Genomic DNA, 26710 nt, shown 5'->3' on the forward strand with positions numbered 1-26710 from the left:
TGTTTGTTGGCAGATCGGGGCAGTCTGGACGCTCCCCTGCCGACATGAAAGCCCTTTATCGACCTCCCCGGTAAACCTCATCCTACGAGGCATAACTGGGAGGTTGATAAAGGGCTTTCAGGTCGGCGCGGGAGTGTCCAGACTAGCATGCTGAGCCGACAAACAGCTGATCGGCAGAGCGGGGCAGCCATTTAAATTTAAATGAAGCCGTAATTATTTAAATCGCGGCTTCATTTCCCTTTGCCGAACAAACAAATCTACATGGCTCCGTCGATGGAGCCATGTAGTTTAGACTCTTTAGTAACAGTGCACTGGAGCTACTAGCCCTAACGGTGTATTTACACTGGTCTAAGACAGACCAGTTTTTGGCTCCAACAGTTCAGCCCTTTGGAAGGTCACATGGAGGGTTTTGATGAATAAACACTCAGAATCAGTGGGCAAACCTCTAACAGTTGGGCTCAAATCACACCCGTGAATCACCCAGCTGAGTTTTACAGACCCATGAGATTCAGAGAGCTGGAGAAGCTTCTGTACTTTTGGATGCTTATTTGAGCAGATCTGTTAGCTATTTGGCTGGTCTCCATTCTGCAGGAAGGCAGACTGCTTCAAATAGCCACGTACTGATTGAAATTCCCCATGAAAATAGGACCATTTTGCATTCGGAAGGAGACGAATAACCTAATGTGGCTGTTAGGGATGTAACCAGTTAACTAGGTCAGTGTTTCTCAACCTTTTGTTATAAATTACCCCCTTTTTAAATATATATTACTCCCAGTAACTACAGTTTTCAGACATGCACATTTTTTTTTCTACCATTGCAACACGTTTGTTTAAACAACTTAATCGGAGCTGGGTGGGCGATGAAATTTTTGGGTGTAAAAAGTACAAAAATAATAAAGCGCTGTAAAACGTAAAACAAAAATTCAGTTTTCTCCAGATTTCAGTTGTGTTGACGTACCTCCCAGACTTCTCTCTAGTACCCCTGAGGGTACTTGTACCACTGGTTGAGAAACACTGAACTAGTTGACCGGTAAGCATCACCCTTATTGGGTGATGCTTAGCAGTAACCAGTTAACTGGGAAGGGGGAAGGAGGGGAGGCGGGAGCTACTCCAGCCCGGCCAGGCCCACCACGCTGTGGACAGGGGTCTGCTTCAGCCCGGCTGGGACTGCTGCACCATGCCTGTGGGATCCTGGTCAATGTAATGTTTAATGAGTTAACTGTTTGAATGAGAATTTCCATCCCTAATGGATGTGACCTCATTAACCTCTCCAAAGGGGCAAGTATCTTTTCCAGTCACTCCCAGGAAGCAGCACAATTTCTTCATGGTCCACGCAGCTCATTCCCTGAAATCAAGCTAAGAATCCAGGGAAGGAGCAAGCCACAGCATTTCACTGGCTAAAACAGTCCCTGCCTTTTCCCACACCATGTTCGAACTTTAAAGCAGCCCTGCTCACAACAGAGAAGACACCGGGGTTGAAGTGAGCAGGGAGGTGTGTGGGCCGAGAGATCAAATGTACCAGGAAAGTCCTCTGAGCTGCACAAATCCGAGGAGGAAAAATGCAGCTCATGCCAGCTGTGTCATTGCTAACCTGAAAAGAACCAGTCACCCAGATGCTGGAAGATGTTTTTTTCTAGGGTGAGAGAGGATATTTTATAACCTGTTTTCGTCTTACGTCTCTGAAACTGAGTGTGATGAGAGCAATTGTGCACAGCAATGGGTCATCATCTAGCAATACTCGTTAGGGATGTGATGCAGTGGGAATACCCTGAGAATGGAGGAATTTCCTAGGCTTTTGAAGGGCCCTTTAGCCATAAATTCAAGTGGGCTCTCATTGCCCAAGATTTTTTGTTGTTTTGCATTTCCCTTGCGTAGACCCTCACTAACACTCAGACCAATGTTCCCGGTAATCTTTTCCATCCATGTGCAGAATTTTTCTGCCCATGTGTGGAATAATTTTATGTGCCGGAGGCATGTGGAAATGTGCACCACCAACAGAAACAAAACTTAGCTGTGCTGATCAGCTGGGCAACATTTGAACCCTCCTGAGTGGTTACACAAGGGCACAGCTTACAGGAAAAACTGACTCACCCCATTTTCTATTCCTCCCCAACCTAAAAAGACATCTTGGTCAATAGAAACCAACCCAGAATTGTGTTTATTATTGAAAATATACAATATTTCTGAACATCACATAAAAAGCCTAGTAGATACGTCTGCTCTAGATCAAAACGCAAAAGAGATACTTGCTGTGCAGCACTTTGCACATTCTTCGCAACACACACATCATCACCGTCGCCATCAGTCAGTATTTTGTACACAGTTTCCCTTTTAATTTATTATTCTGAAACCCAAGCCACACAGCTGAGCCTGAACCAATCCTCCACTGTCCTTTTCCTTGCCACCGGGGAAAATAAAGACACCCAGTGGCTGCTAGAACAGTTTCAAAACTATTCGGCTAAGCAGAGATGAAACACAATAATCTAGAGAGCTCCAGAGACACCGCTGAGTCTGTCAGTTTCAAAACCTTGTGTGCGAACAAGGCCGGGCACCAGTAAGACAAACAGCCGGCTGTTAAATAGTTCAGTGATCTCTGTCCAGCAGAGGAAGCAGAGGAGAAGATGCACACACCTCAATCCTTCCCCTCCCTCCCAGACCTCCTTTTGCCTGCTGCCTTGCTCACTAGGCGAGATTTTTACCAGGCTCAAAGAAGGAGACAGACAAACGGTTGAAATCATTGAGTGCTGAAGTGTGGAATGAGATTTCGTCAAAACAGTCTCCTTAACCACAATCCTTAGAGAAAAACAAAATCGAACGTTCCTTCCACCAAGCTGCGTTCCCCATTGTCACTCGATGCTGACACTTGCCAAATGGGGCCACCAGTTTTAAATCCCATTCGTCCTGCTCCCTCTCCGGCCTCCCGCCCACCCCTCCTGTGCTCCTCCGTTAGAGTTGTGGCTGGTTGCCTTAAAAGCAGCGTCGTACAGAAATGGAGAAATGTCCACCGGGACAAAAGGGGGGGCCTCGCTGTGAGAAGAGCGCACCGTGCTGAGAAAAGGAGGAGGAGAGACAGACAAAGAGGGGACTCGGGAAAAAGGTGGAAGGTGGCTGGACTGCTGCGTGGTCAAACGGCGGCCGTCTGTTTGATGCTGTGGAAGCTGATTCTCGTCGGGGAGGTGGGGATCGACATGGCCCGGGCCACGCGGACGCGCAGGGCATGGTGGTCCTGCCAGCGGTGCCAGCGTTTCCTCGCGGCCGAGCGGACCTGAAAGGAGAGAAGGAAGGGGGAGAGGGTTAGGAAGGAACCTGGATTCCCCCCTTAAAAGGACGCTGCCCACTTGAAATCCAGTCAGTTTTTTAAAAAAAGGGGTCGTGGGTTCTGCTGTGACCCACTGTCTCCTTGGCTAATGTTGGGGGCTTTACAGTCTCGCTGACGTGCTGCAGCAGCCCCTCGCGGCAATACCGGAGCCCCTCGCAGCAGTACCGGAGCCCCTCGCGGCAGTACCGGAGCCCCTCGCAGCAGTACAGGAGCCCCTCGCGGCAGTACCGGAGCCCCTCGCAGCAGTACCGGAGCCCCTCGCAGCAGTACCGGAGCCCCTCGCGGCAGAACCAGAGCCCCTCGCGGCAATACCGGAGCCCCTCGCAGCAATACCGGAGCCCCTCGCGGCAGAACCGGAGCCCCTCGCAGCAGTACCGGAGCCCCTCGCAGCAGTACCGGAGCCCCTCGCGGCAGAACCGGAGCCCCTCGCAGCAATACCGGAGCCCCTCGCGGCAGAACCGGAGCCCCTCGCAGCAATACCGGAGCCCCTCGCAGCAGTACCGGAGCCCCTCGCGGCAGAACCGGAGCCCCTCGCAGCAATACCGGAGCCCCTCGCGGCAGAACCGGAGCCCCTCGCAGCAATACCGGAGCCCCTCGCGGCAGAACCGGAGCCCCTCGCAGCAATACCGGAGCCCCTCACGGCAGAACCGGAGCCCCTCACCGTTATGGCTGAGATTCTGTCATGGATAAAGTCACAGACAGGTCACGGACAAGAAGGAAAAAGTCACAGAAGCCTGTGACCTGTCCGTGACTTTTACTAAACTCTCTGTGACAAAATTGGGAGGAGCAGGCACCCACCCTTGCTGCTCAGGCTCTGGGGGACCCTGCTACCTGCAGCAATGGGGCAGCTGTGGGGGCCCTAGGAGCTCTGGGGATCCCCCACTGCGCATTGCTCAGAGCTGCAGGGTCTTTCTGCCACCTATAGCTTGGAGCTCTGGGGGTCCCTGCTTCCCACAGCAGTTGGGGGGCTCTGCCCCACACAGTGGCTCAGAGCCTGTCACTCGTAGCAGAGAGCAGCTGTGGGGTCCCCAGAGTGACTCAGAGCTCTGGGGGGGCTCTCCCATGAGGGTGTGGGGGCCCTCATTGCAGCTGGCAGGGGGCTCCAAGGTACTGCGGTGACAGGGAACCCTACAGCCCCACACCGCCACAGGCCGAAGTCATGGAAGTTCCCTGGAAGTCTGGCTTCTGTGACTTCCACAACCCGCATGACAAAATCGTAGCCTTGCTCATAATCTCCAGCGGATGTCTCCCCACAGAGCGCCGGCACAGACAGGGAACTCAGGCCTGCAGTGTGGTACGTGGCACGTCCCAGCTCACACACAAAGTCTGGCTGGCCTAGGTGTATCTATGCTTTCCTATTGCTGGGTGGGAAGGTCACACGCACGACAAGGGCAACTGACTGAGTCTCCATCCGTACAGCAGCCTGGCTGAAGGGAAAGGGGGACTCGCAACACAGAAGGGCTCTCAAATATGCCGAGCAGGCAAACTGACAGGATGGCGATGTCTCTGCCTTCTAAATCCTTTCAGCTATACCCCCTTAGCTGAGTCAAGGAATCACAGAACACTAGGACTGAAGGGACCTCGAGACGCCATTGAGTCCAGTCCCCTGCCCTCAAGGCAGGACAAAGCACCATCTAGACCATCTCTGATAGATGTCTATGTAACCTGCTCTTAAATATCTCCAGTGATGGAGATTCCACAACCTCCCTGGGCAACTTATTCCAATGTTTAACCACCTTGACAGTTAGGAACTTTTTCCTAAAGTCCAACCTAAACTTTCCTTGCTGTAGTTTAAGCCCATTGCTTCTTGTCCTATTCTCAGAGGCCAAGGAGAACAATTTCTCTCCCTCCTCCTTATAGATACTGGAAATTATTTCTCGTGTCTTGAAGGGGAAAGATGGAGGTGCGGTTATGGCACTGGGCTGGCACTGAAGAGATCTGGGGTGAGTCCTAAGCTGTGACTCGTGAAGGGGACTTTAAAGCCACCCTCGTCCCCTCCTGAACCTTAGCTGCCCTGCGGCTCCTGGAATGGCTTAGAGAGCTCTGGGGCCCTCCCAGGGCGGCTGTCTTATGAGCTGCCGTGCTGCCAGGAAACTCCGCAGAGGGGTGGCCCTTCGTCGGACACCCTCTCCCACCACCAGCTTGGCCCTGGTGCCCTTCCCACGAGGGCTCATGTGTGGGTAGGGGGAAGGCTGTGGCTCAAGGAAGGAGCAGGGAGGGGTATTTCCCCCCTTTTGGTTTTAGGTGAACACACACTATGAAGAGCTGAGCATCCCCCTCCATGAGGTGTTAGAGAGCAGGCTGGACAAACACCCGTGAGGAATGGCCTCGACTGCCTTGGTCCTGCCTCAGGGCAGGGCGCCGGACTGGATGCCCTCTCCAGGGCCCTTCTAGCCCTGCCTGCCTGTGATGTTGGATGACACCCCAACATGCAGAATCGAAGGGGTTCTGGGTAGGCGGGAAGTGACGGTGGGTTTCCCCCTCCCTTTCTTTCGCAGCACGTGCTTTGCACATACCATACTCACGCCCAGACATTTCACCAGAGGCTGAGGTTTCACGAGGGAGGCGTGAAAACCACCCTGTGCAGGGGGCCAAAAAAAAAATCCCTCCCAATCAGGGAATTTCCTCTCCCCTCCCCCAGCCCCGTGACAGAGAAGGATGCTCATGGGGCTGCATGGCTAACTCCCTGGCAGACAGCTTGGCAGTCCTGACATAACTCATGCAGCCCAGATGCTCTTGGAGCACCACTTTGCTGGAGCATGGAAACGAGCAGCTATTTAATAGCCCCTGGACGCCTCTGTGCCATTTGTTTTGACCAGCTATTTACCTGGCTAAAGAGGCCGGATTAGACTGATGAGGGGAGCTGCAAGCCAGGCCAGGCAAAGGGAGGGAGCTGGAGACGAAGACGTGCGTCTCAGCAAGCAGGGGGCTACATGCTGCCTTTGCTGCAGACGTGTGAGAAAGGCCGTACTGAGCTGCGCCTTACGGGCCCTGCCAGTGTAAACAGGCTGCACACTTGAGGAGAGGAGCTGACACCCACTGGGCAATGCCACTCAGAAGCCGACCGTGCCCAGCCTGGGTGAAAGGAACAAGGCAAAGCAGATATGGTGCCTCTGAGCATCACCAGGCCTAATTTTTGCACAATCACTGGGATTCACAACACCTCAACTCCCTATACCATGAATGGGGAGAGACGGCGCCTCCAAATGGGATCCATAAAAGCCAGCGCTCTAGGCAGGGAGCTGTATCAACTAGCCAAGGGAGGGCTACATGATAACCCCCCTCAGCACCTGAAGCTTGGGCTGCTACAAGAGGGTGTCCCTTTCAGCCCAGTGGTTGTCGAGGGAGACCCATGGGTCAAATTCCCCCCCTCCCCCAGCACCTGAGGGGAAGTAGGGATGTGAGTTGGGTTCTGCCCCCTCTCTCTGGGCTAAGGGATATCCTGACATACCTCCCTCTCACCTGTGGAAGCTGTTCCACTTTGGATTATTAAAAAATGTCACTAGAGGAAGGCTGGATTCTGGGCCTCATGGCTCTGGGGGAGCCCCGCCCGACAGCCTACAAAATCACACTCTCCCGCTCCCCCCACACTTCGTGATTTATACTGCACGGAAGAAGGAGGGCTTCCCACAGCCCAAGCACACACGGGCGAGAGCCCTGTTCAGACCCATTCTCCTCAGGCACTGGTGGGACTTGACCTGGGGTCTCCCACAGGCCAGGTGACTGATGTAACCACTGGCCTGAAGTTATGAGGTAGGTACCAGCTCCTTCTTCATGGCCATTTTGTGTCAGCTCACCTTCTAGGGGCTTGATCCAGGGAGTGAGGTCCGAACACTTCTAGGAGATCCAGCCCCACAGGTGAGTTAGGCTAGGCAAGGAACATTTGTTTTCCCTCAGGCCGTGTGTTGTACTTGGGCTTAGGCCTCCAACCATCTGGCATTAGATAGCTGTGTGCTTGCTCGGAGGGGAAACAGACACCTCGGGAGCTTTTGCTGCAAAAATGTAGGCACCACACGAGGAACCGATGGCATTTGGGGGCAGCTGAGTGGGGTCTTTCACACCTCAGTGGGGCCTGATTCTGGGATTTAGGCACTGAAAGTGGGAGCTAGGCATTTTAATCCTATAGCGAATCTAGCCCAATGTGTCTACAGCCCCAGCAGAAAAATCAAATTCTCAATTTACCTCTGCTCCCAACGCTCAAAACAAACTCTGGCATGTGCTTAGCTAAATCTGGACTTTTGTACAGAGCACTTCAGGGAAAAAATAGCTGGATCAGGTATAGCAGAATGTTAAAAAAGACCCCCACTAATACAGCCCATGGGGAGATAGCAAGGGAAAAAAATAGCACCAACATTTAAAAATAATCGGCTTGACATCTGAAGTGATCGCTTTACGACAGATGTTGTACCTATGTATTAAGCATTTCTGGAGTCAATCATTGGCTCTTAGCAACAGTTTTAGGATATCGATGACCCGAAATTCATAACACTAGCCTATCATGGCACATGGATGCATAAAGACACAGACACCAGCATCAACGGCTGAAGAAACAGCAGGAGAAATAAAAATTGCCACTTTTGTCTCTATAAGCGTCAGTCACTTGAGGTAGCAGAGGTTGTGTGCGCTAGTGGATCACATAGTTCTGGTCTCTAAGCTGCAACTGTTTGGACAAACCATTTGTTTCAAACAATTTATTTATGTGATTTGACTCTGCCCTTTGCAAATTGCAAACTGATTATGTTCAGTACCTGGAATAGGCGGTCAAATAATATTTACCAGCACATTTGGGCCTATAGGTTATCATGGACTGTTTTTTGGGAGTAGTTCGCTAATTGCTTTATAGAATCTGGACTAAGGGATTGGTCATGGAAGTCACCTGGTTATGGTTTCTGGTTCCTGGTTGAATGACCTAACTAAGGCATCCTCAAACCTTTACCTTCTATGGATCACATCTTATTAGAGAGACTCCTGTGGGCACCTCAGTTTCCACGACCAGCCATAAGGATCATCAAAGGGAAGAGAGAGGGATAAAACCCACACCACTCTCCCTTGACCACAGTAGTCAGCAAATGTATGTTAGCCATTAAGTAGAAGTGTGTGCTAAGGAAGACGTGGAAAGGAAAGCGGGAAGGCAATACTCTTAAATAATAATAAAGTCAATAAAAGGCCAGGAAGGGCCTTGGGTTGAAGACATGAAGCTGGAACATGATCTGGCAGAATAGAGGGAGCAAATGGATGTATTCAAAGAAAGGGAAGTGTGGTTAGACCAATGGGAGAAGATCTTGGCAGCTGCATTTCATACCGATAAAAGGGAGGTGATGTAGGAATTGGGTAGATAAGAGAGGAATAGGCTGCAATAGTTAAGATGGGATGACCACAGTATGGACCACTCTACCTAACTGTACATGGGTTTGGAGTATTCAGCATTGCTTTGCTAGTGGGTAGGTGGATACAACTTCTAGATCCATTGTGTCTGGTCCAAAGGAGGGTGGTGAAGCACAGGAATGGGTTACACCCAGGGAGCTGATGGAATCTCCATCCCCAGAGGTTTTAATTCCTGGCTTGACAGAGGCCTGGCTGGGACGATGTAGTTGGGGTTGGTTCTGCTTTGAGCAGGGGGTTGGACTCAATGACCTCCTGAGGTCTCGTCCACCCCTAGGATTCTATGAAGGCTGCTGAAGTAAATGGAGAGGCTCATACTGATTTCAGTGGGCTTTGCATCTGACCAAGAGTTAGTGCAATGTTCCATAAAAACAAGTTCCATGGAATGAATCCTGCTCTGTTCTAGGGCCCAGCATTGTGCTATTAGTTGAGACAACTGAATGTAATACTTGGTTTTGTGGGGGGGTTTTGGAGGGGAGGTGGTAACAAATGGATTTTGGCTATGACTCCTGGAGAAGCTGGACGGAAGTTCCATTAAATTCACCCTATAATCTGGGTGAGAGGACAAGGTCTGCTGTACTTAGTCTCTGACTTTTGCCCTAATTCTCCTTACGCACCAAAGAGGTTCAGAAGAGAGTCCGAGAGTTATACAGGAAGATCCTCTACATTAGAGCCAAAGCTATTAACTAAATCCTCCGCCAGTGTCTCTTTCATCTCCCCAGGCACTCAACCAGATTCCACTCCTTTATTCGCACCCAGCAGTTTGGGGGTATGTCGACACCTACAGTGTTATTTCGAAATATCTTATTGCAAAATAGTTAATTCGAAATAGCTTATTTCGAAATAACACATCTACACATAAAATGCATTTTGAAATAGTGTTTTGCTATTTTGAAATAGCGCATCCACACTGAGTGGACACTTAATTGCATTTTAGGCCAGCTGGAACCAGGTCCAGCAAGGCATTAGGTCAGGAGTTACTTTGTGTGGCTGCTGCCTGAGGCTATCTGAGGCTTGTGCTTAAAGGGACCCCCACCCCAGACAGCTTTCCCTGCTTGCTTGCCTACCTCGATGAGGGACAGCAAAGCATTTGTGTCTCTGTATGCTCTAGTTGCCCTCACTCGGGACACCACAGCACTCTGCAACATGGAGCCAGAGCTGCCCCTGGGCACTCTGGTGCTTCTCTTGGATGCGTTGATGTGAGCCTGGCTGCACTTTCTGCAGGCTGCCATCCAGGAGGTCCATAGGGCGGCTGTCAGTATCCAGGAGGCCCTGTGGGAGAGCTTCCACCCTGAGGAGCACTAAGAGCCTCCCTGGTCTGCCCCACTGGGGGTTTGTTCCTCATTCCTCCCTCACGTCCTTCCACTTACCCTTCCCTAACCCTTCTTCCTGATGTCAAATAAAATACACGTATTTTCATGAACACAAACTCTCTTTATTTAACAAAACTGGGGAGGGGGGGTAAAAATGGTGAGACTGGAGAAAGGAGATGGGAGAGGGGAGGGGGAAACCTGGGAGGAGGGAGGTGGAAGGGGAAAGCAAGGGGAAGAAAGGGGAGGGGAAGCTCAGGGCTCAGGTCTTGCCAGACCAACTTGATTTTCATGCGAACCTGCTTCTGGGTTCGCATGTGGCCTTTGGTGGCCGGGTTGGCAGCCATCCTGCCATAGATGGCTGCGTTCCTCCATCTAGTGCGGAGATCATGGACATTGGGGGCATTCCCCCCAAACCTAAGTAAGGTCCACCCTGATCTCCACCCTGGACCAGGAAGGCGCCCACCTTCTCCAGGCCCTGGCAGGCTCCTGGGAGCTGGCAGACTGCTCCTGGGGAGGGGCGGAGGGCTGGCTGCCAGTGGCTTGCTGGCTCATGTTTTGGGGCCACTGGGTCAGGGGCAGTGACTGCTGGCTCTGGGCTGGCAGGCTTGGAGCTGGCACAGACACTGTGGCCAGAGTCAACCCCTTTAAGGGCTCTGGGGAGGGAGAGGAGTGTTCTTGGTTGAGGCTGGAGTGGCCACCAGGGCACCTGGGCAGGCTGGAGGCCTCCTATTTCAAAGGGTGTGTCTAGACTACATGCCTCCTTCGACGGAGGCATGTAGATTAGCCAGATCGGAAGAGGGAAATGAAGCCGCGATTAAAATAATCGCGGCTTCATTTAAATTTAAATGGCTGCCCCGATCTGCCGATCAGCTGTTTGTCGGCAGATCGGGGGAGTCTGGACGCGATGCCCCGACAAAGAAGCCTTTCTTCATCGACACAGGTAAGCCTCGTGAAACCAGGCTTACCTGTGTCGATGAAGAAAGGCTTCTTTGTCGGGGCATCGCGTCCAGACTCCCCCGATCTGCCGACAAACAGCTGATCGGCAGATCGGGGCAGCCATTTAAATTTAAAGGAAGCCGCGATTATTTTAATCGCGGCTTCATTTCCCTCTTCCGATCTGGCTAATCTACATGCCTCCGTCGAAGGAGGCATGTAGTCTAGACACACCCTAAGTGTCTACACAGCACTTATTTCGAATTAGCTATTTCGAATTTGGTGTTATTCCTTGTAGAATGAGATTTACCAAATTCAAAATAAGTGCTCCACTATTTTGAATTTATTTCGAAATAGAGGTTTGGCTGTGTAGATGCTAGTAAAGTGAATTCAAAATAATGGCTGTTATTTCGAATTAACTTTGATGTGTAGACATACCCTGGGTGTTTTTGCCAGCATACTGTCTGTCTGTCTAAGCTCCTCACCCTGGTATCTGGGGATCTACAGAATTTAGAAACCCAAGCAGATCTTTGAGTCTGGATTGTTGGTACATGCTTGAAATGTAAAGTTTGGCTTAAAAAAACTCATTAAAATGATAATTACTTAAAAAATCCCCCTGCAGCATTACAAACCTAAACAATGCCCCATCTGCAGTAAATGAAACTCCCTCTCAATTGACAAGTCAAGTTCAGTTGTTCCAACCAATGTCCTTTTTGCCCTTTCTTTGAACTGTGCAAACAAGCAAAAGTGCAATTAGACTGAAAACATTCACAAGCTCTTGTCAATGAGCACAGACCTCCTTAGCTTTCCCAGAATCAGTTGTCCCGGGGGCTATGCAAGTCTCTTTGGTAGCACAGATCATTTGCTGTTACGATGACAATCTCACATGTCATCAAAGCCAATGGGCGTGCTAAGCACATTGATTCAGGCTCAACAGCGGGAGCAATTAAGCCCATTCATGTAGTAAAGATGCATGGCTTCAAACAGTGGAAGATTACCGCCCAAGGCAAGAAGCCACACAACAGATCAGAACTAAGTAGACAGCAGAGCTTCCTTGGTTACAAAAGATTATAGCAAGGACAGACCCAACTTATATTATTAATTTTTCATGTTATGGAAACAACCCTGCAGGGTTAACTACTCACGCCACTGGAAACGCCAATTCATTTCAAACATCATCTCTATTTAAAGAAGCCCCCTAATTAGCTATTGCTCTCCATTAGTAGTCCCACATACACCATCAATGTTGCAAGGGAAGTAACTAAATTTAATAAAAGCCATAGCTCCTACATGAATTGATACAGTTGATTATTATTATGGAAAGCAATTCATGTGGCCATTTTTTCTTCTCCGCAGATGGTGCGACCCACAAATTTTATGTCACATAATTCTTTCCTTTTTTGCCTAATATTTTTTTTCCAATTCATCATATTACAATTAATCATTTGTCGGGAAACTAGCCTTCTGGTACCACATTAGCAAATTCCGGTAATGAATGCATGGGCGTTTGCCACTAATCAGACTGGACTACTGGGGTTTAATTTCTAAGATAACTATTGAGATTTATTTTTATGCGTGAAACTCTTCAAGAAGACAGTGTGGGTTCTGCAGAGCTTTAAGGACACACAGCACATAGTGCCAACATCAGGACAATTCCAGCACCTCTCCACTGGAGCATGCAGTGTCGAGCAGACAGCAGGACTAGCTCAGCTCCACAAATGGGGCCAAAAGTGGAGGGAACCTCCACTGGGCATCGGCACCTCCTGGGGGCCACAGAGCTCCTTCCACCCTCATGCAGCTTGGAGCTACAGAGTCAGGGGTGGCATTTGCCTGGTCACAACACCCCCGTCTCGGTGAGGTGCAGGGTCTAGGTTATGTCTACACTGTCAATGGAGGTGTGAATGCAGAGCAAGTGGCTACATCTGCTTTAGCTTTAATCTAGCTAGTGCAAATAACAGCTGCAGTGGCAAAGACCATGGGTATGTCTGCAGGGTTCCCAGCAGGCTTGTACTTGGACAGCGTGGGTTCACTACCACCAGCTAGATTAAAGTTGGCGTAGGTATTCTTACTTGCGCTGCAGTCATGCCTTCGTTTGCAGGGGAGGTGACGGCAGCTCTGAGGCTTTGCTGCTATTCTGGGGCCTGAAAGGAAAGATTTTTTTCCCCTCACATGGCCATGCGCTAAGAGGGAATCTCCATAGTAGTGCTTACATTCTTCTGGTAGGCCACCAGCCATCAGGCCATGAAATCATTGTGAGACACACAATTCAAGCTCTGCCCACAGAGTCCCATTCATTCAGAGGCTGGGAAGCACTCCCACTTCACGTCCCTCAGGTGCCACATGAGTATTGTGAAGATTGTTTTGCTAGATGGGCAGGTGGATAGCAAACCTTTTAGATGGTGATTCATAGCTAGTGGCTATAATCAACAGGTTCCCAAGCTCACACATTTACAATAAGCCACTTGCAGCATAATAGATTGTGTGAGGTAAATTTGAAATAGCTCATTTCAAAATTTGGCACTGTCTACACAGCGTCAAACTTCAAAATAAAGCATTATTACGACAAGTCCCTCAACTCTCGTGGAACGAGGGTTGCAGGGAGGTTGGAATAGCATGAAATACATTTCAAAATAATGGGCGCATTTAAAGACACATAATTGCTATTTCGGAATACTTCCGGTATCCCAAAATAGCCCCGCTGTCAAGACATAGCCTTAAAGTCCTGGTCTTCACAACATCCTCTGTCAAGAAGTTCCATAGATTGACTGTGTGCTGCAAGAAGAAAAACTTCTTTTTGTTTGTTTTAAACCGGCTACCTATCAATTTCATTTGGTGACCCCTAGTTCTTATGTTATGGGAACAAATAAAGAATTTTTCCTTATTCATATTTTCTACGCCAGTCATGATTTTATAAACCTCTATCATATCCCCCCTTAGTCTCTTCTTTTCTAAGATGACAAATCCAAGTCTTTTTAATCTCACATGGGACCCGTTCCAAACCCTTTTTATTGCCCTTTTCGGAACCTTTTCCAAGGCCAAAAGATCTTTTTTGAGATGAGGCAACCACATCTGTACACAGTCTTCAAGATGTGGGTGTACCATGGTTTTATACAGAGGCGATAAAATATTCTCTGTCTTATTCTCTATCCCCTTTTTTAATGATTCCTAACATTCTGTTTGCTTTTTTGACTGCCACTGCACACTGAGTGGATGTTTTCAGAGAACTATCCACAATTAACTCCAAGATCTCTCTCTTGAGTAGTTGTAGCTAAATTAGTCCCCACCATATTATATGCATAGTTGGGATTATGTTTTCCAATGTGCATTTCTTTACATTTATCAACATTTAAACTCCATTTGCCATTTTGTTGCCCAATCACTTAGTTTGGTGAGATCTTTTTGAAGCTCTTCTGTCTGCTTTGGTCTTAACTATCTTGAACAGTTTAGTATCCCTTGCAAATTTTGCCACCTCGCCGTTTACCCCTTTCTCCAGATCATTTATAAATAGGTTGAATAGGATTGGTCCCAGTATGGACCGCTGCAGGACTCTACTAGTTACCTCTCTCCATTCTGAAAACTTGCCATTTATTCCTACACTTTGTTTCCTGTCTTCTAACCAGTTATCAATCCACAAAAGGACCGTCCCTCTTATCCCATAACAACTTACTTTACTTAAGAGCCTTTGGTGAGGGCCCTTGTCAAAGGCTTTCTGGAAATCTAAGTATACTATAGCCACTGGATCTCCCTTATCCATATATTTGTTGACCCCCTCAAAGAACTCTAGCAGATTAGTAAGGCATGATTTCCCTTTAGAGAGACCATGTTGATTTCCCCCCAACAAATTATGTTCATCCATGTGTCGGACAAGTTTATTCTTTACTATAGTTTCAACTAATTTGCCCAGTATTAACTTAAGACTTACCAGTCAGTAATTGCCAGGATCACCTCTAGAGCCCTTTTTAAATATTGGTATCCCCAAGGTCTGCTTGGGGCTAACAACAAAAGGGCATTAAACCTTGACAGTCAGCCGTCCAAATGACAAAGAGATGGTGCTACCTGAGGCAAAATAGTCCCTCAAGTTGGAACTCAGTATGGAAGCCACCTGGGCAATGAAGTCACCTGGCAAGAGTCCATGATCACCTGAGGAGGCTGAGGAGAATGTCATATAACGAACGAGGCAGAGAATCATAAGGGGTTAGGGGCTGCTCTACCCAGAAAACTGTTCACCTCCAACTCATGGTGAGGGAGAAGCAACCCAGCATGAAGAAGCATGGTGAAGCCACAAAACCTGTCTAGCTCTCTGAATTTTGGTGGCCCACCCAAGGAAAGGGGGAGCTATTGAGGGGCACTGTACTTGGGATGTTTCTTTTCCATATGATCTACACTTTGTGTATTTCTCATGTTATTAATGAGCAATAACTAGAATCACAGAATCATAGAATACTAGGACTGGAAGGGACCTCGAGAGGTCATCGAGTCCAGCCCCCTGCCCTCATGGACCAAATATTGTCTAGGCCATCCCTGATAGACATTTATCTAACTACTCTTAAATATCTCCAGAGATGGAGATTTCACAACCTCCCTGGGCAATTTATTCCAGTGTTTGAAGTTAGGAGGTTTTTTCCTAATGTCCAACCTAAACCTCCCTTGCTGCAGTTTAAGCCCATTGCTTCTTGTTCTATCCTCAGAGGCCAAGATGAACAAGTTTTCTTCATCCTCCTTATGACACCCTTTTAGATACCTAAAAACCACCATCATGTCCCCCCTCAGTCTTCTCTTTTCTAAACTAAACAAACCCAATTCCTTCAGCCTCCCCTCATAGGTCATGTTCTCTAGACCTTTAATCATTCTCGTTGCTCTTCTGTGGACCCTCTCCAATTTCTCCACATCTTTCTTGAAAGAACTGGACACAATACTCCAATTGAGGCCTAACCAGCGCAGGGTAGAGCGGAAGAATGACTTCTCGTGTCTTGCTCACAACACACCTGTTAACGCATCCCTGAATCATGTTTGCTTTCTTTGCAACAGCATCACACTACTGACTCTCATTCAACTTGTGGTCCACTATAACCCCTAGATCCCTTTCTGCCATACTCCTTCCCAGACCATCGCTTCCCATTCTGTATGTATGAAACTGATTGTTCCTTTCAAAGTGAAGCACTTTGCATTGGTCTTTATTAAACTTCATCATATTTACCTCAGACCATTTCTCCAATTTGTCCAGATCATTTTGAATTATGACCCTCCCTCCAGATTAGTCGCAACCCCTCCCAGCTTGGTATCATCTGCAAACTTAATAAGCGTACTTTCTATGCCAATATCTAAATTGTTGATGAAGATATTGAACAGAGCCGGTCCCAAAACAGACCCCTGCGAAACCCCACTTGTTATGCCTTTCCAGCAGGATTGTGAACCATTAATAACTACTCTCTGAGTACGGTTATCCAGCCAGTTATGCACCCACCTTATAGTAGCTCCCTCTAAGTTGTATTTACCTAGCTTATTGATAAGAATATCATGCAAGACCGTATCAAACGCCTTACTAAAGTCTAGGTACACCACATCTGCCACTTTTCCCTTATCCACAAGACTTGTTATCCTATTAAAGAAAGCTATTAGATTGGTTTGACATGATTTGTTCTTTACAAATCCATGCTGGCTGTTCCCTATCACCTTGCCACTTTCCAAGTGTTTACAGATGATTTCCTTAATTACTTGCTCCATTATCTTCCCTGGCACAGAAGTTAAACTAACTGGTCTGTAGTTTCCTGGGTTGTTCTTATTTCCCTTTTTATAGATGGGCACTATAACTATTGGACTCAGAGAGTTAAACTGTCATCTAGAAGGCTGAAGCAAAATGCAGGACAATGTAGCACTTTAAAGACTAACAAGATGGTTTATTAGATGATGAGCTTTCGTGGGCCAGACCCACTTCCTCAGATAAAATAGTGGAAGAAAGTAGTCACAACCATATATACCAAAGGATACAATTAAAAAAATGAACAAATATGAAAAGGACAAATCACATTGCAGAACAGAAGGGGGATGCGGGGGGGGGGAGGGGGAGGTAGGAAGGTAAGTGTCTGTGAATTGATGATATTAAAGGTAGGGAGAGTGGGATGTTTGTGAGTTAATGGTATTACAGGTGATAATTGGGGAAACTGTCTTGGTAATGGGTGAGATAGTTCAAATTCTTGTTAAGTCCTTGTTGGCAAGTGTCGAATTTTAACATGAATGACAGTTCAGAGGATTCCCTTTCAAGTACATCTGCACTTGAAAGGGAATCCTCTGAACTGTCATTCATGTTAAAATTCGACACTTGCCAACAAGGACTTAACAAGAATTTGAACTATCTCACCCATTACCAAGACAGTTTCCCCAATTATCACCTGTAATACCATTAACTCACAAACATCCCACTCTCCCTACCTTTAATATCATCAATTCACAGACACTTACCTTCTTTCCTCCCCCTCCCCCCCCCCGCATCCCTCTTCTGTTCTGCAATGTGATTTGTCCTTTTCATATTTGTTCATTTTTTTAATTGTATCCTTTGGTATATATGGTTGTGACTACTTTCTTCCACTATTTGATCTGAGGAAGTGGGTCTGGCCCACGAAAGCTCATCATCTAATAAACCATCTTGTTAGTCTTTAAAGTGCTACATTGTCCTGCATTTTGCTTCAACTACCCCAGACTAACACGGCTACATTTCTATCACTAATCTAGAAGGCTCACGCTGTCTGGGAAAGTAGTGTTTAAGGTACAGGGGTATTTTGGGGGTTAGCACAGATCATGGGGGCCTAAGGCAGGTGGGCTGAGGAGCTCAATGTCCATGAAAGGTAATAGGCAGAGTTGGTGCACAGGAAATATGCCAGAGATGCCAAGAGAGGAAACAGCATGGCAACCAGTTGAGAGCCCGTGAAGCTTAAAACACCCGGAGGCTTGGTCACTGAATTCCCTGACATCAGTGGCTGAGCTGGGGCACTCAACTGGGCCCTGTGACAACAATTATACTCTGACTAATTTGAATTCTCTTGTAATACCATTAGGAATGGAATTACCTCCTGACCTAGCCTGTTGGGCAGCACTGCTGTGAATCAGCTGCTGTGCTATATTCCAGAGATGGCTGCATTGCAGCAGTGGATAAAGGGACTCCTGGCTATAGGAGCTATGGACCACATGTCCATACCCGCTACCTCCATTACATACCTACCTATATTTACGTAGTGTGGTGATGACAGATGCAAAACTGCATATTTAACAGATGTCCGACCTCAATAAACACACACAAGTTAACACACACATCTGCATGCAACATATGTGGCATGCAGAAGGGGTCCTAATTTTACCAATTTTGAAATTTTGGTCAAGTTATAATGCTAACATGGGAGATTCAGGGGAAAAAAGAAATATTGCAGCCAGCGAAAATTTCTGCCTGATTTTTGAAAAGTTAGAAGTTATGTTTTAGCCAAACACCAGTTACTCAGAGCAACACGGGGATAACTGGGTGAAATTCTATGATTTATGTTAAACAGGGGGTCAGACTAGATAAACTAATGGTCTTGTCTGATTTTAAAATTATGAATCTCTATATACATACATACACACACTCAATATAAAATTTCATAATTTTAAAATCAGATTTTAAAGTCTGTCTATCCATCTATCACACTATGCAGTTTTACTATGCATTAACACCCAAATACATAGGTATACAGAAGTCAACTACATCCCTGGGTAGTACAAGATGACCACAACTCCAGCTTCAAAAAACCAGAAATAATAAAGCTCTTTTAATTGAAGTGCACTTACATCTATCCTGTAGAAGGATTGCATGGATAATCAGTTCTCTCCAGCACAATCCGCCTTCACAGGCGGCAATGAAGTTTTAATTAAACAAGGATGTTACATAAAATCGCATGTTCTGTTGTGACCTGTCCATCAATTTAGAAGAGTCTTTCTGGAACATCTCGATCCATATTGTGATTGACAAATGTAAAAATTGGCAATCAAGGTTTATTGTTGTTAAGTGGCTTGTAATGTAAGAGCAGGCATCTGTGTGCACTGCGTCATTTTTCATAAATTCTCAAAGACTAAATCAAATCTGCCTATCAGATTAAGAAAACTGATTTAAACCTGGAGGGCTGAATCCAATTCCCAGAGATGCAAGTACTCTTTGCATTGAAGTCTACAGGTAGAAGCCAGCTCTACGCATCACTTAAAATCCTCCAGAAGACCCGTTTTCAGGATGTAAGTGGTATTTCGCCATTGTGCCAGGAGTGAATTTGTACCTACATATCTGAGAACAACCTGCTACTAACTTGAGAGTTGAAGTAGCGTGCTTGAAATCTAAAAAAAAAAGGCTGGTTTAGTGATCCATTCCTGTGCCACCTTATTTCAGTCAGGCTTGAAATATAGCATGGTCATTTTTTCTCCTGCTCTCTGTGTCCCAGGGGAGCCCGGGATATGCAGAGAGCTACAAAACTCTGTGTTAAAAATACATTACCCAAAATGTTGTGAACCACAACATAACTTTGGATTCCATTGGCCTAGTATTTGGGGCAAAGGACTGGGTCAGAGCTTGCTTTGTTTGAATTGCTTTACTCGTCCCTAGTGCTGATGCCAGGGCAGCCAAAAGCCTTGCTGGGCCACTGGGCAAGTTGTGGGGGGTGGCGCTGTCTCCTGGAAGGGGCGGGGCCTTGGGCAGAAGGGGCGGGACTGGGGGAAGCCAGCCCTCAGCGCTGCCTCAACCAGGGTGCGCCTCCCCACTCCAGGCCTCAGAGCTGTCTGGAGTGTACTGTGCAGGGCTCTGCTGGAGATTTAAAGGGTCTGAGGCTCTGGTAACCACCACGCCTGCCTGATGCATAGAGCTTTAACAATCTAAGTGAGCTGCCATGTGTCAAGGCCATGGCAAAAAGGTTCTCATCTTACAAACTGTAACCAGAGGAGAAAGGAAAGGGGGAGGCCCAATTCGTGGCATGTGCCTGGGATTTAAAAAACCCAGGTTCAATTCCTAGGGTGTGTCTAGGCTACACCTCTCTGTTAACAGAGAGATGTAGATTAGGCACATCGAAATTGCTAATGAAGCAGGGATTTAAATATCCTGTGCTTCATTAGCATAAACATGGCCACCGCATTTTTTTAGGAATACAGGATCTGTCGAAAAAGGCTTTATTTTTGACAGACCCGCATCTAGACTGCCATTTTTTTAGAAAAAAAACTCCGTTTCGCAAAAAAGCGGCGGCCATGTTTATGCTAATGAAGTGCGGGATATTTAAATCCCTGCTTCATTAGCAATTTCGATGTGCTTGATTTGCATCCCTCTGTCGACAGAGGGATGCAGTCTAGACATAGCCCCAGTGCTGCTATAGACTCCTGGTGAAATCTTGGGAAAGACACTCAGATACTTTGGCCCAGATCTTCAAAGGTATTTAGGCACCTAAATCTCACTGAAATGCACACATGTGCCTCTATAAGGGTATGGTTCCCCGGGGGGAGGGGGGGGTTGAAGAAGGTATGCAAATTGTGCTTGCATTTGCATATCTTTGTCAGTTTTTTTTTCCCGGAAGAGGATTTTCCGATATTTGGCCTGTCTACACGGGGCCAAATGTTGGAACCCCCCCCCTTCAGAAGCCCCCTTATTCCTCATAAAACGAGGTGTGCAGTTGGCTTTCGAAAGAGGGGTTTTTCCCGACATTTGGCCGCATATAGATGTGTGCCACGAGGCAGTTGGAGGTGTGCCAGAGAAAACAACAGAATTCAAAATGGCCGCCCTTAAAGGGGCAGGCGACCTTTTTTTCCTCAATAACTTTCCCCCGACCCTTTTTTTCCTCAATAACTTCCCCCCCAACCCTTTTTTCCCCCAACATTTTTTTTTGTTCCTCATAAAAAATATTGTTTGGTGTTCCTTGGTCTTAAAAAGTTTAAGAAACACTGCAGTGGGGGATCTGGCCCATAGATTCAATTCTCATTGTAGTTAACAAAGTCACATTGGCCCTACAGTTGTTTGTGCAAAGGAAGTTCCATTCTTGTGGTACTGTCCCTTACTAAAACGTGAGATAACAGAGGAGTAAAAATAGATTCTGTCATCTAATTCTATACACTATTCACAGGGAGTGATTTAATAGCCTAACTCTTCCAAGTGAAGAATATATATGCATGAGTGCCTACCCTAATTACTGACAAATCATGAGTCAACCCCCAACCCCTCCGCAAACCATGAGTTTTTAGAAAAATAATAAAGTTTGGGCTCTTTTTATAGGCCTTCTGCTCTCTGAGTCATCTGGCTGCACTTTCTTTCATTTTCAACTTTCTCTCTACAACCACAAAGCCTAGAAGCTTTTTTTAAAAAAAATGGAAAAGCTGAGATGTGTATGTATTCCCATGACTCCAAGAGCTGGAGCTTTAAGAAAACCACCAACTATTGCATGAATTAGCAACACTGCACATAAAGCGACTGCCGTAGTGTCCTGCCTGGAGTATGATCATTTCTCTATGAAGCACTATTGTAGTAATAAGATGGCGGCAGAAGATAACTTGAAAGGACTAGGAAAAAAAATATTTTATTAGTGACATGAGTTAGCTGCTGACACCCCTACAGCAAATATGGACAGAGGGGACCAAAAGAGTGTTGCAAATGGGATGGGGACACAGTGTCTCTGTGTCAAGCTCTCTCCTTCTTCTACCCTTTCTCTTCAAACATCTGGGTACGTCTAGACTGCACGGCTATATCAGAGGTATCCCGAGATAGCTACCCCGCGTCTACACAAGCCGCCTGTTGTTTTGAAATAGTTTTCGAAATAACGGGTGTGCTATTTTGCCATCCTGGTAAACCTCGTTGCACGAGGGAGGAGTGAGGGATGGCTCGCAATAGTGCGTTATTTCGAAATTTGGTGATGTGCAGATGCGCCAAATTTCAAAAGAAGCTCTTTCAAAATAGATTCGAGATAAGAGATGCAATTTGTGTAGTGCACATTGCGTCTCTTATTTCGAGTTTAGGGTGCTGTGTGGGCGCACCCCTGGGGAACGTGGCACATGAGAAAGAGAGCGGAGCCAGGGAGCTTTCCCAGGAACAAAGTGGCAATAAAGACCGATCCTGCTTGTGGCTAACCTAACCCTGGGAAGAAGACAGAATTGACCAATGCACATTGCCAAAGAGCAATAGTAATATGTCACCAGCCCTGATCATCTTCCCACCACCACTCTCAGGACATCCCACCCATGTGCAGCCCCACCGGTCAGTGCCTCCTTTTCCTTTTCCTTTTCCTCATGCCCACTGGGATCAGCTCTTTCTCAGTAGGAGACACTGGAGGGGGGAAGCATGGATGGGACAGGCTCAGTGGAGAGGGTGGGAAGTGGCAGGATCCTAGGAGGAAAGGATGGAGGGGGACAGCGCCTAGGGCAGAGTTGGGGGTTGAACAGTGAGCACCCTCTGGCCCAGTGGAAAGTTGTGTGCCGTGAGAGAGAGAGAGAGAACGTGTGTGTGTGTGTAAGCAAGATACTTTGGCTGTGTCTAGACTGGCCAGTTTTTCCGGAAAATCAGCCGCTTTTCCGGAAAAACTTGCCAGCTGTCTACCGCTTGAATTTCCGCAAAAGCACTGACTTCCTACTGTAAGAAATCAGTGCTTCTTGCGGAAATACTATGCTGCTCCTGTTCGGGCAAAACTTTTGCGCAAAAGGGCCAGTGTAGACAGCTCGGATTTGTTTTCTGCAAAAAAGCCCTGATCGCGAAAATGGCGATTGGGGCTTTTTTGTGGAAAAGTGCGTCTAGATTGGCACAGATGCTTTTCTGCAAAAAGTGCTTTTGCGGAAAAGTATCTGTGCCAATCTAGACGCTCTTTTCCGAAAATACTTTTAACGGAAAACTTTTACATTAAAAACATTTCCGGAAAATCATGCCAGTCTAGACGTAGCCCAAGATTTTAGCTTGCTCGGCAAAGGCTGTTATCTGGTCCTTAGGCTGAAGACAATTTCCTGCCACTTGTCTTTGCTCTTGTAACTCTCAACAGAATTTGCTTTTCTGAAGAAGCGTTTTAGATTCTGGTTGTTACTTGGGCAACCCTGATTGGAGGTGAGGGAAATTCACTTCTGGCCTCTGGTCAGTAGGGCACAAGGTACTGAAGAGGCAACCTGCAATGTGCAAGGTGCACAAGAAAACCTCCTGGCCTCAAGGCGTGGCCAGGTGGGTCACCAAAAGCTGCACCGTACTTGAGTCTGTCCTATTTGCTATCGGGATTGCTATCAGACCACTTGTTCTAGTTTGTGCTAGAGCTGTGCCATGGCGTTAGGGGTTGCTGTGCAGACATGGAGTAAGAGAGGGTCTCTCCCCCACAGACCTGATGGTTTAAATAGGCAGGGCAGACAGAGAGAAAAAGAAAGGAAATGTTGTTAGCACCCCTAGTTTCTCAGCATCATGCCTTTTAAGTTCAACATCTATTAATATAGCAAACTGAACAGAAGGCTGAATGGAAATGTCATTCACTCTGGCTTTTTTAAAATTAAATTTAACAAAGAATGAGTTTGGACAGAAGAGATGAGCAAAAATAAGCATCACTTACATTTCCTTTTCTAGCGAACCTTTGCTAAACTGCCCCAGGATTATCGGGGTAGAAGTTTGCCACAAAGCACAAAAAGGCTCAGCCCTCAGAAACAAAGACCCCTAATCCTCCTTTGATGACAGGAGTGGGAATCTGCAGGAATTTGACTCCCGCATTACTCCAGCTTGATTCCAGAATAACAAAGGGAGAAGTTGTCCCAGGATGAATAAAGGCACTCAAAGCAGTTCCTGCCTCTGAAAGCAGTGAGACCATCCTCCAAACAGATACAAAAGGACCCTCCTATTAAAGTTTCTCAAAAAAAAATTCCTAATACTGTCTGACTTTGGAAATGTTGCTGGTGATATTTGAAAGTAGGGACTGGAGTGACAGTGCTCTGAGATATTTCTCTGTGATCTTTCCATGTGTATCCAGGGAATGAAGAAACAGCTAGAAGAGCTGTGAAAACTATCAGGAAAGCTTGTGGCATGGAGAGAAGCAGATAATATGGTAATTGCATAAAGTGCTACTGGGGAGGAAGGAGCATCTGCAGGCCCTCTGGGGAGTGCTAGAGGAGCAAAGCAATATACATGGCTTGTAAAGCAGACAGGATTTGGGAGTGATTAAATTTGGATGAAATGTTTAATTTGACACAATTTCAGGGGAAGAATCTAAGCTCCAGTGCTGCATACATGAAAGAGCTCAACAGAGACCACCATACTAACTTCAACATTCTGCTTTGTATTCCAAGACGTACCTCATCTAGCGTGAGAAATCCCTTTCCAGCTTGCAAGTTTCACAGATGGCAGAGTGCAACCACACCAGGGACTTCAGTCATTTTCATCTACACCCCATAATAGCTTGAGAATAGTTACAGACAGTCAGTAGTTTATTAGTATCCCCTGGGGACCCACGACCAGGTCAGATCACAACATCACAAGAGCTCTTGAGCAATGATTTTTCCATACTTGGTGTCACTGCTAAAAGTGGGCTTGGCTATCTAACGGATGGATTGTTTGTTGGATATAAGGCTCCCAATACTATAGTATCTGAACAAGTATGGGTACATACAACCTTCTGAGATGTGGTACTGTACCATCTGTCAGAGAAAGAAAAAACAGATCAGCCAAGTGGCTTTCACATTAGCAAGGGACGAAGTGACTTTTAAAAAGGCTTAGGGCTTCTCTAGATCTGAATGCATTAGATATTCTGGTGTAGCTTTCTTTAGGGACACACGATTCTGGGGGAAAACATTTATTTTATTCCAGAATAATTATTCTGGTTTTGGATATGTATTATTTATTCTGGAATTAAGTAACTTTAAGACCTGGTCTACAATAAAGGGGAAAGTCAACTTAGGATACTCAACTTTAACTACATTAATGATGTAGCTGGAGTTGAAGTATCTTAAATCGTGTTTTGGCACCATCCACAAAGCAGGATGTCCACAGGAGTACATGCCCCTGTCAACTTCCCTTACTCCTTGTGAGAAGCAGGAGTACTGGCACCAATGGGAGCACCCTCTTTGTTCAAATTAGTGTGTCTTCATTAGATCCGGTAATTCGAATCCCAGAAGAGGGACTGCGGCAGCTTCAATCTTCTGTGTAGTGTAGGCAAGCCTTTATTCCAGGAAAGATTACAGAATGTCCACATGAGGAGTTATTCCTGTATAGCTATTGCAGAATAGCTTACGCCAGTGGTTCCCAACCTTTTTGAAACAAAATACAGGCCTATTAAAATTTCACGGATCCCGTGGGAGAAAAGAAAAGAAAAGAAAAGAAAAGAAAAGAAAAGAAAAGAAAAGAAAAGAAAAAAGAAAAGTAAACATTTAAAACGTCCCAGGGACCTTCTGCAGTACCGTCGGGGACCACCAGGGGTTTGTGGGCCACAGGTTGGGAACCACTGGCTTATGCCACAAGAATTATCCTGGTCAATTTCACTATATAAACAAGCATAGATACAGCAGAGAATATCGGTCTAAAGCAGAGGTCGCTGAAAAGAGAGGTGGATGCAGCAACATCACAAGACCAATGAAGGATGTAATTAATATCAGTCAAATGAGCCACCAGTGAGCACATCTTTGATTGCAGTAAAAATGATAATCTAGAAGGGAAAGTAAAAAAAGGAACTAAAATAAAGAATCAAGGATGAGCTGACGTGCACAGAATTAAGTAATTTAATAGACTGGAAGAGACTCAGCACTCACAGGTGTATAGAAAGTGCAGGCCATCAAGTGGATTTGTGATCCTACCTGAAGCACGATGCATCCTTTAATCAACTAATGAACTGCCCTCTGCTGCACAATGAATGGTAGTTTCTTCCCATCTGGGACATCCTTTTAATAGTTTCAGTGGAACTCAATTCAAGTTAATAGAAGCCTGACTATTTGCCTTTTTATTGGGTGATGTCAAGGGCGAGAAAGCACAAATGACTGGAGATGGGTTGTACAAACAGGAAGAAGGGGGGTGAGAAGATCTGATGCATGACATGCCTGCCTGTGAAGGGAAAGTGTATCACACACTGGTTGGACAACTAAGCCCCTCCCGCAGGGCACAGGTGGCAAGTTAGCTCTCTGATAAGCCTTTCTCTTCACAAAGAGGCATGCTGCAACTCTATTGCAAAACACTGCAACTGATGTGGCAGGTTCTAGTTTTTCCAGGCAAGTATTAATACTTGTAATTCCTGCTCATATCTAGGTTAGTTATTCTGCGTCGAACCCTTTGTTGCAAATGAAAAGCTTGCATATGTCACCCTTATGTCGCGCATTTCTTATTTATAGTGCCATTTTACCGTGTGGAAGTCGATGTCCTTATCTAAGCTGGTCTATATCACATCTTAGCAACTAGGAAGCCCACAGGGCATTAGGCAGTCAAAACCAAGGCACACAGTAGACATCCAAATGCAGAGAAACCCGGATATGGACCCTAGAACTAATGAGATATTATTGGGAGATTCACAGACTGGGAAAACCTGCCAGATCTGGCCATACACATCCAACAAGACATACAGGAAAGTGTATAGTTGTGCTTCTAGGGGCCAGGCCATCTTTGCTGTAAGCCCACTGAAATGAATGGTGTCACCGGAGCAGTGAATTTTGGCTCATAGAGTGGAAAAACGTCCTGGAACGCTGGTAAAGTGAAGCTACATCTTTGTCTATGCGATACTGCTTCCACCCAGGGCCGGCCCGAGCCATTTTGGCACCCCGGGCCTGGGTGCACAGCGCCGCC

The 26710-nt window shown here is 46.7% G+C and overlaps 1 protein-coding gene across 4 annotated transcripts in view; it reads right to left on the bottom strand.

The window, feature by feature from the left end:
- Positions 1-1405: 1405 nt before the first annotated feature.
- The window catches only part of CRHR2 (corticotropin releasing hormone receptor 2), a 274374-nt gene continuing 249069 nt past the window's right edge, over positions 1406-26710 (bottom strand). For 3 of the 4 annotated variants that reach the window (XM_075922873.1, XM_075922875.1, XM_075922874.1), the window contains one exon: positions 1406-3265. In XM_075922873.1, coding sequence (XP_075778988.1) covers positions 3125-3265 — 141 coding nt within the window. In that variant the 3' untranslated portion in view covers positions 1406-3124. The remainder of the gene's footprint in view (positions 3266-26710) is intronic. The other variant, XM_006120580.4, reaches the window with a different exon arrangement.

This window comes from Pelodiscus sinensis, chromosome 2, assembly GCF_049634645.1.
Source record: "Pelodiscus sinensis isolate JC-2024 chromosome 2, ASM4963464v1, whole genome shotgun sequence".
Classification (NCBI taxonomy): domain Eukaryota; kingdom Metazoa; phylum Chordata; order Testudines; family Trionychidae; genus Pelodiscus; species Pelodiscus sinensis.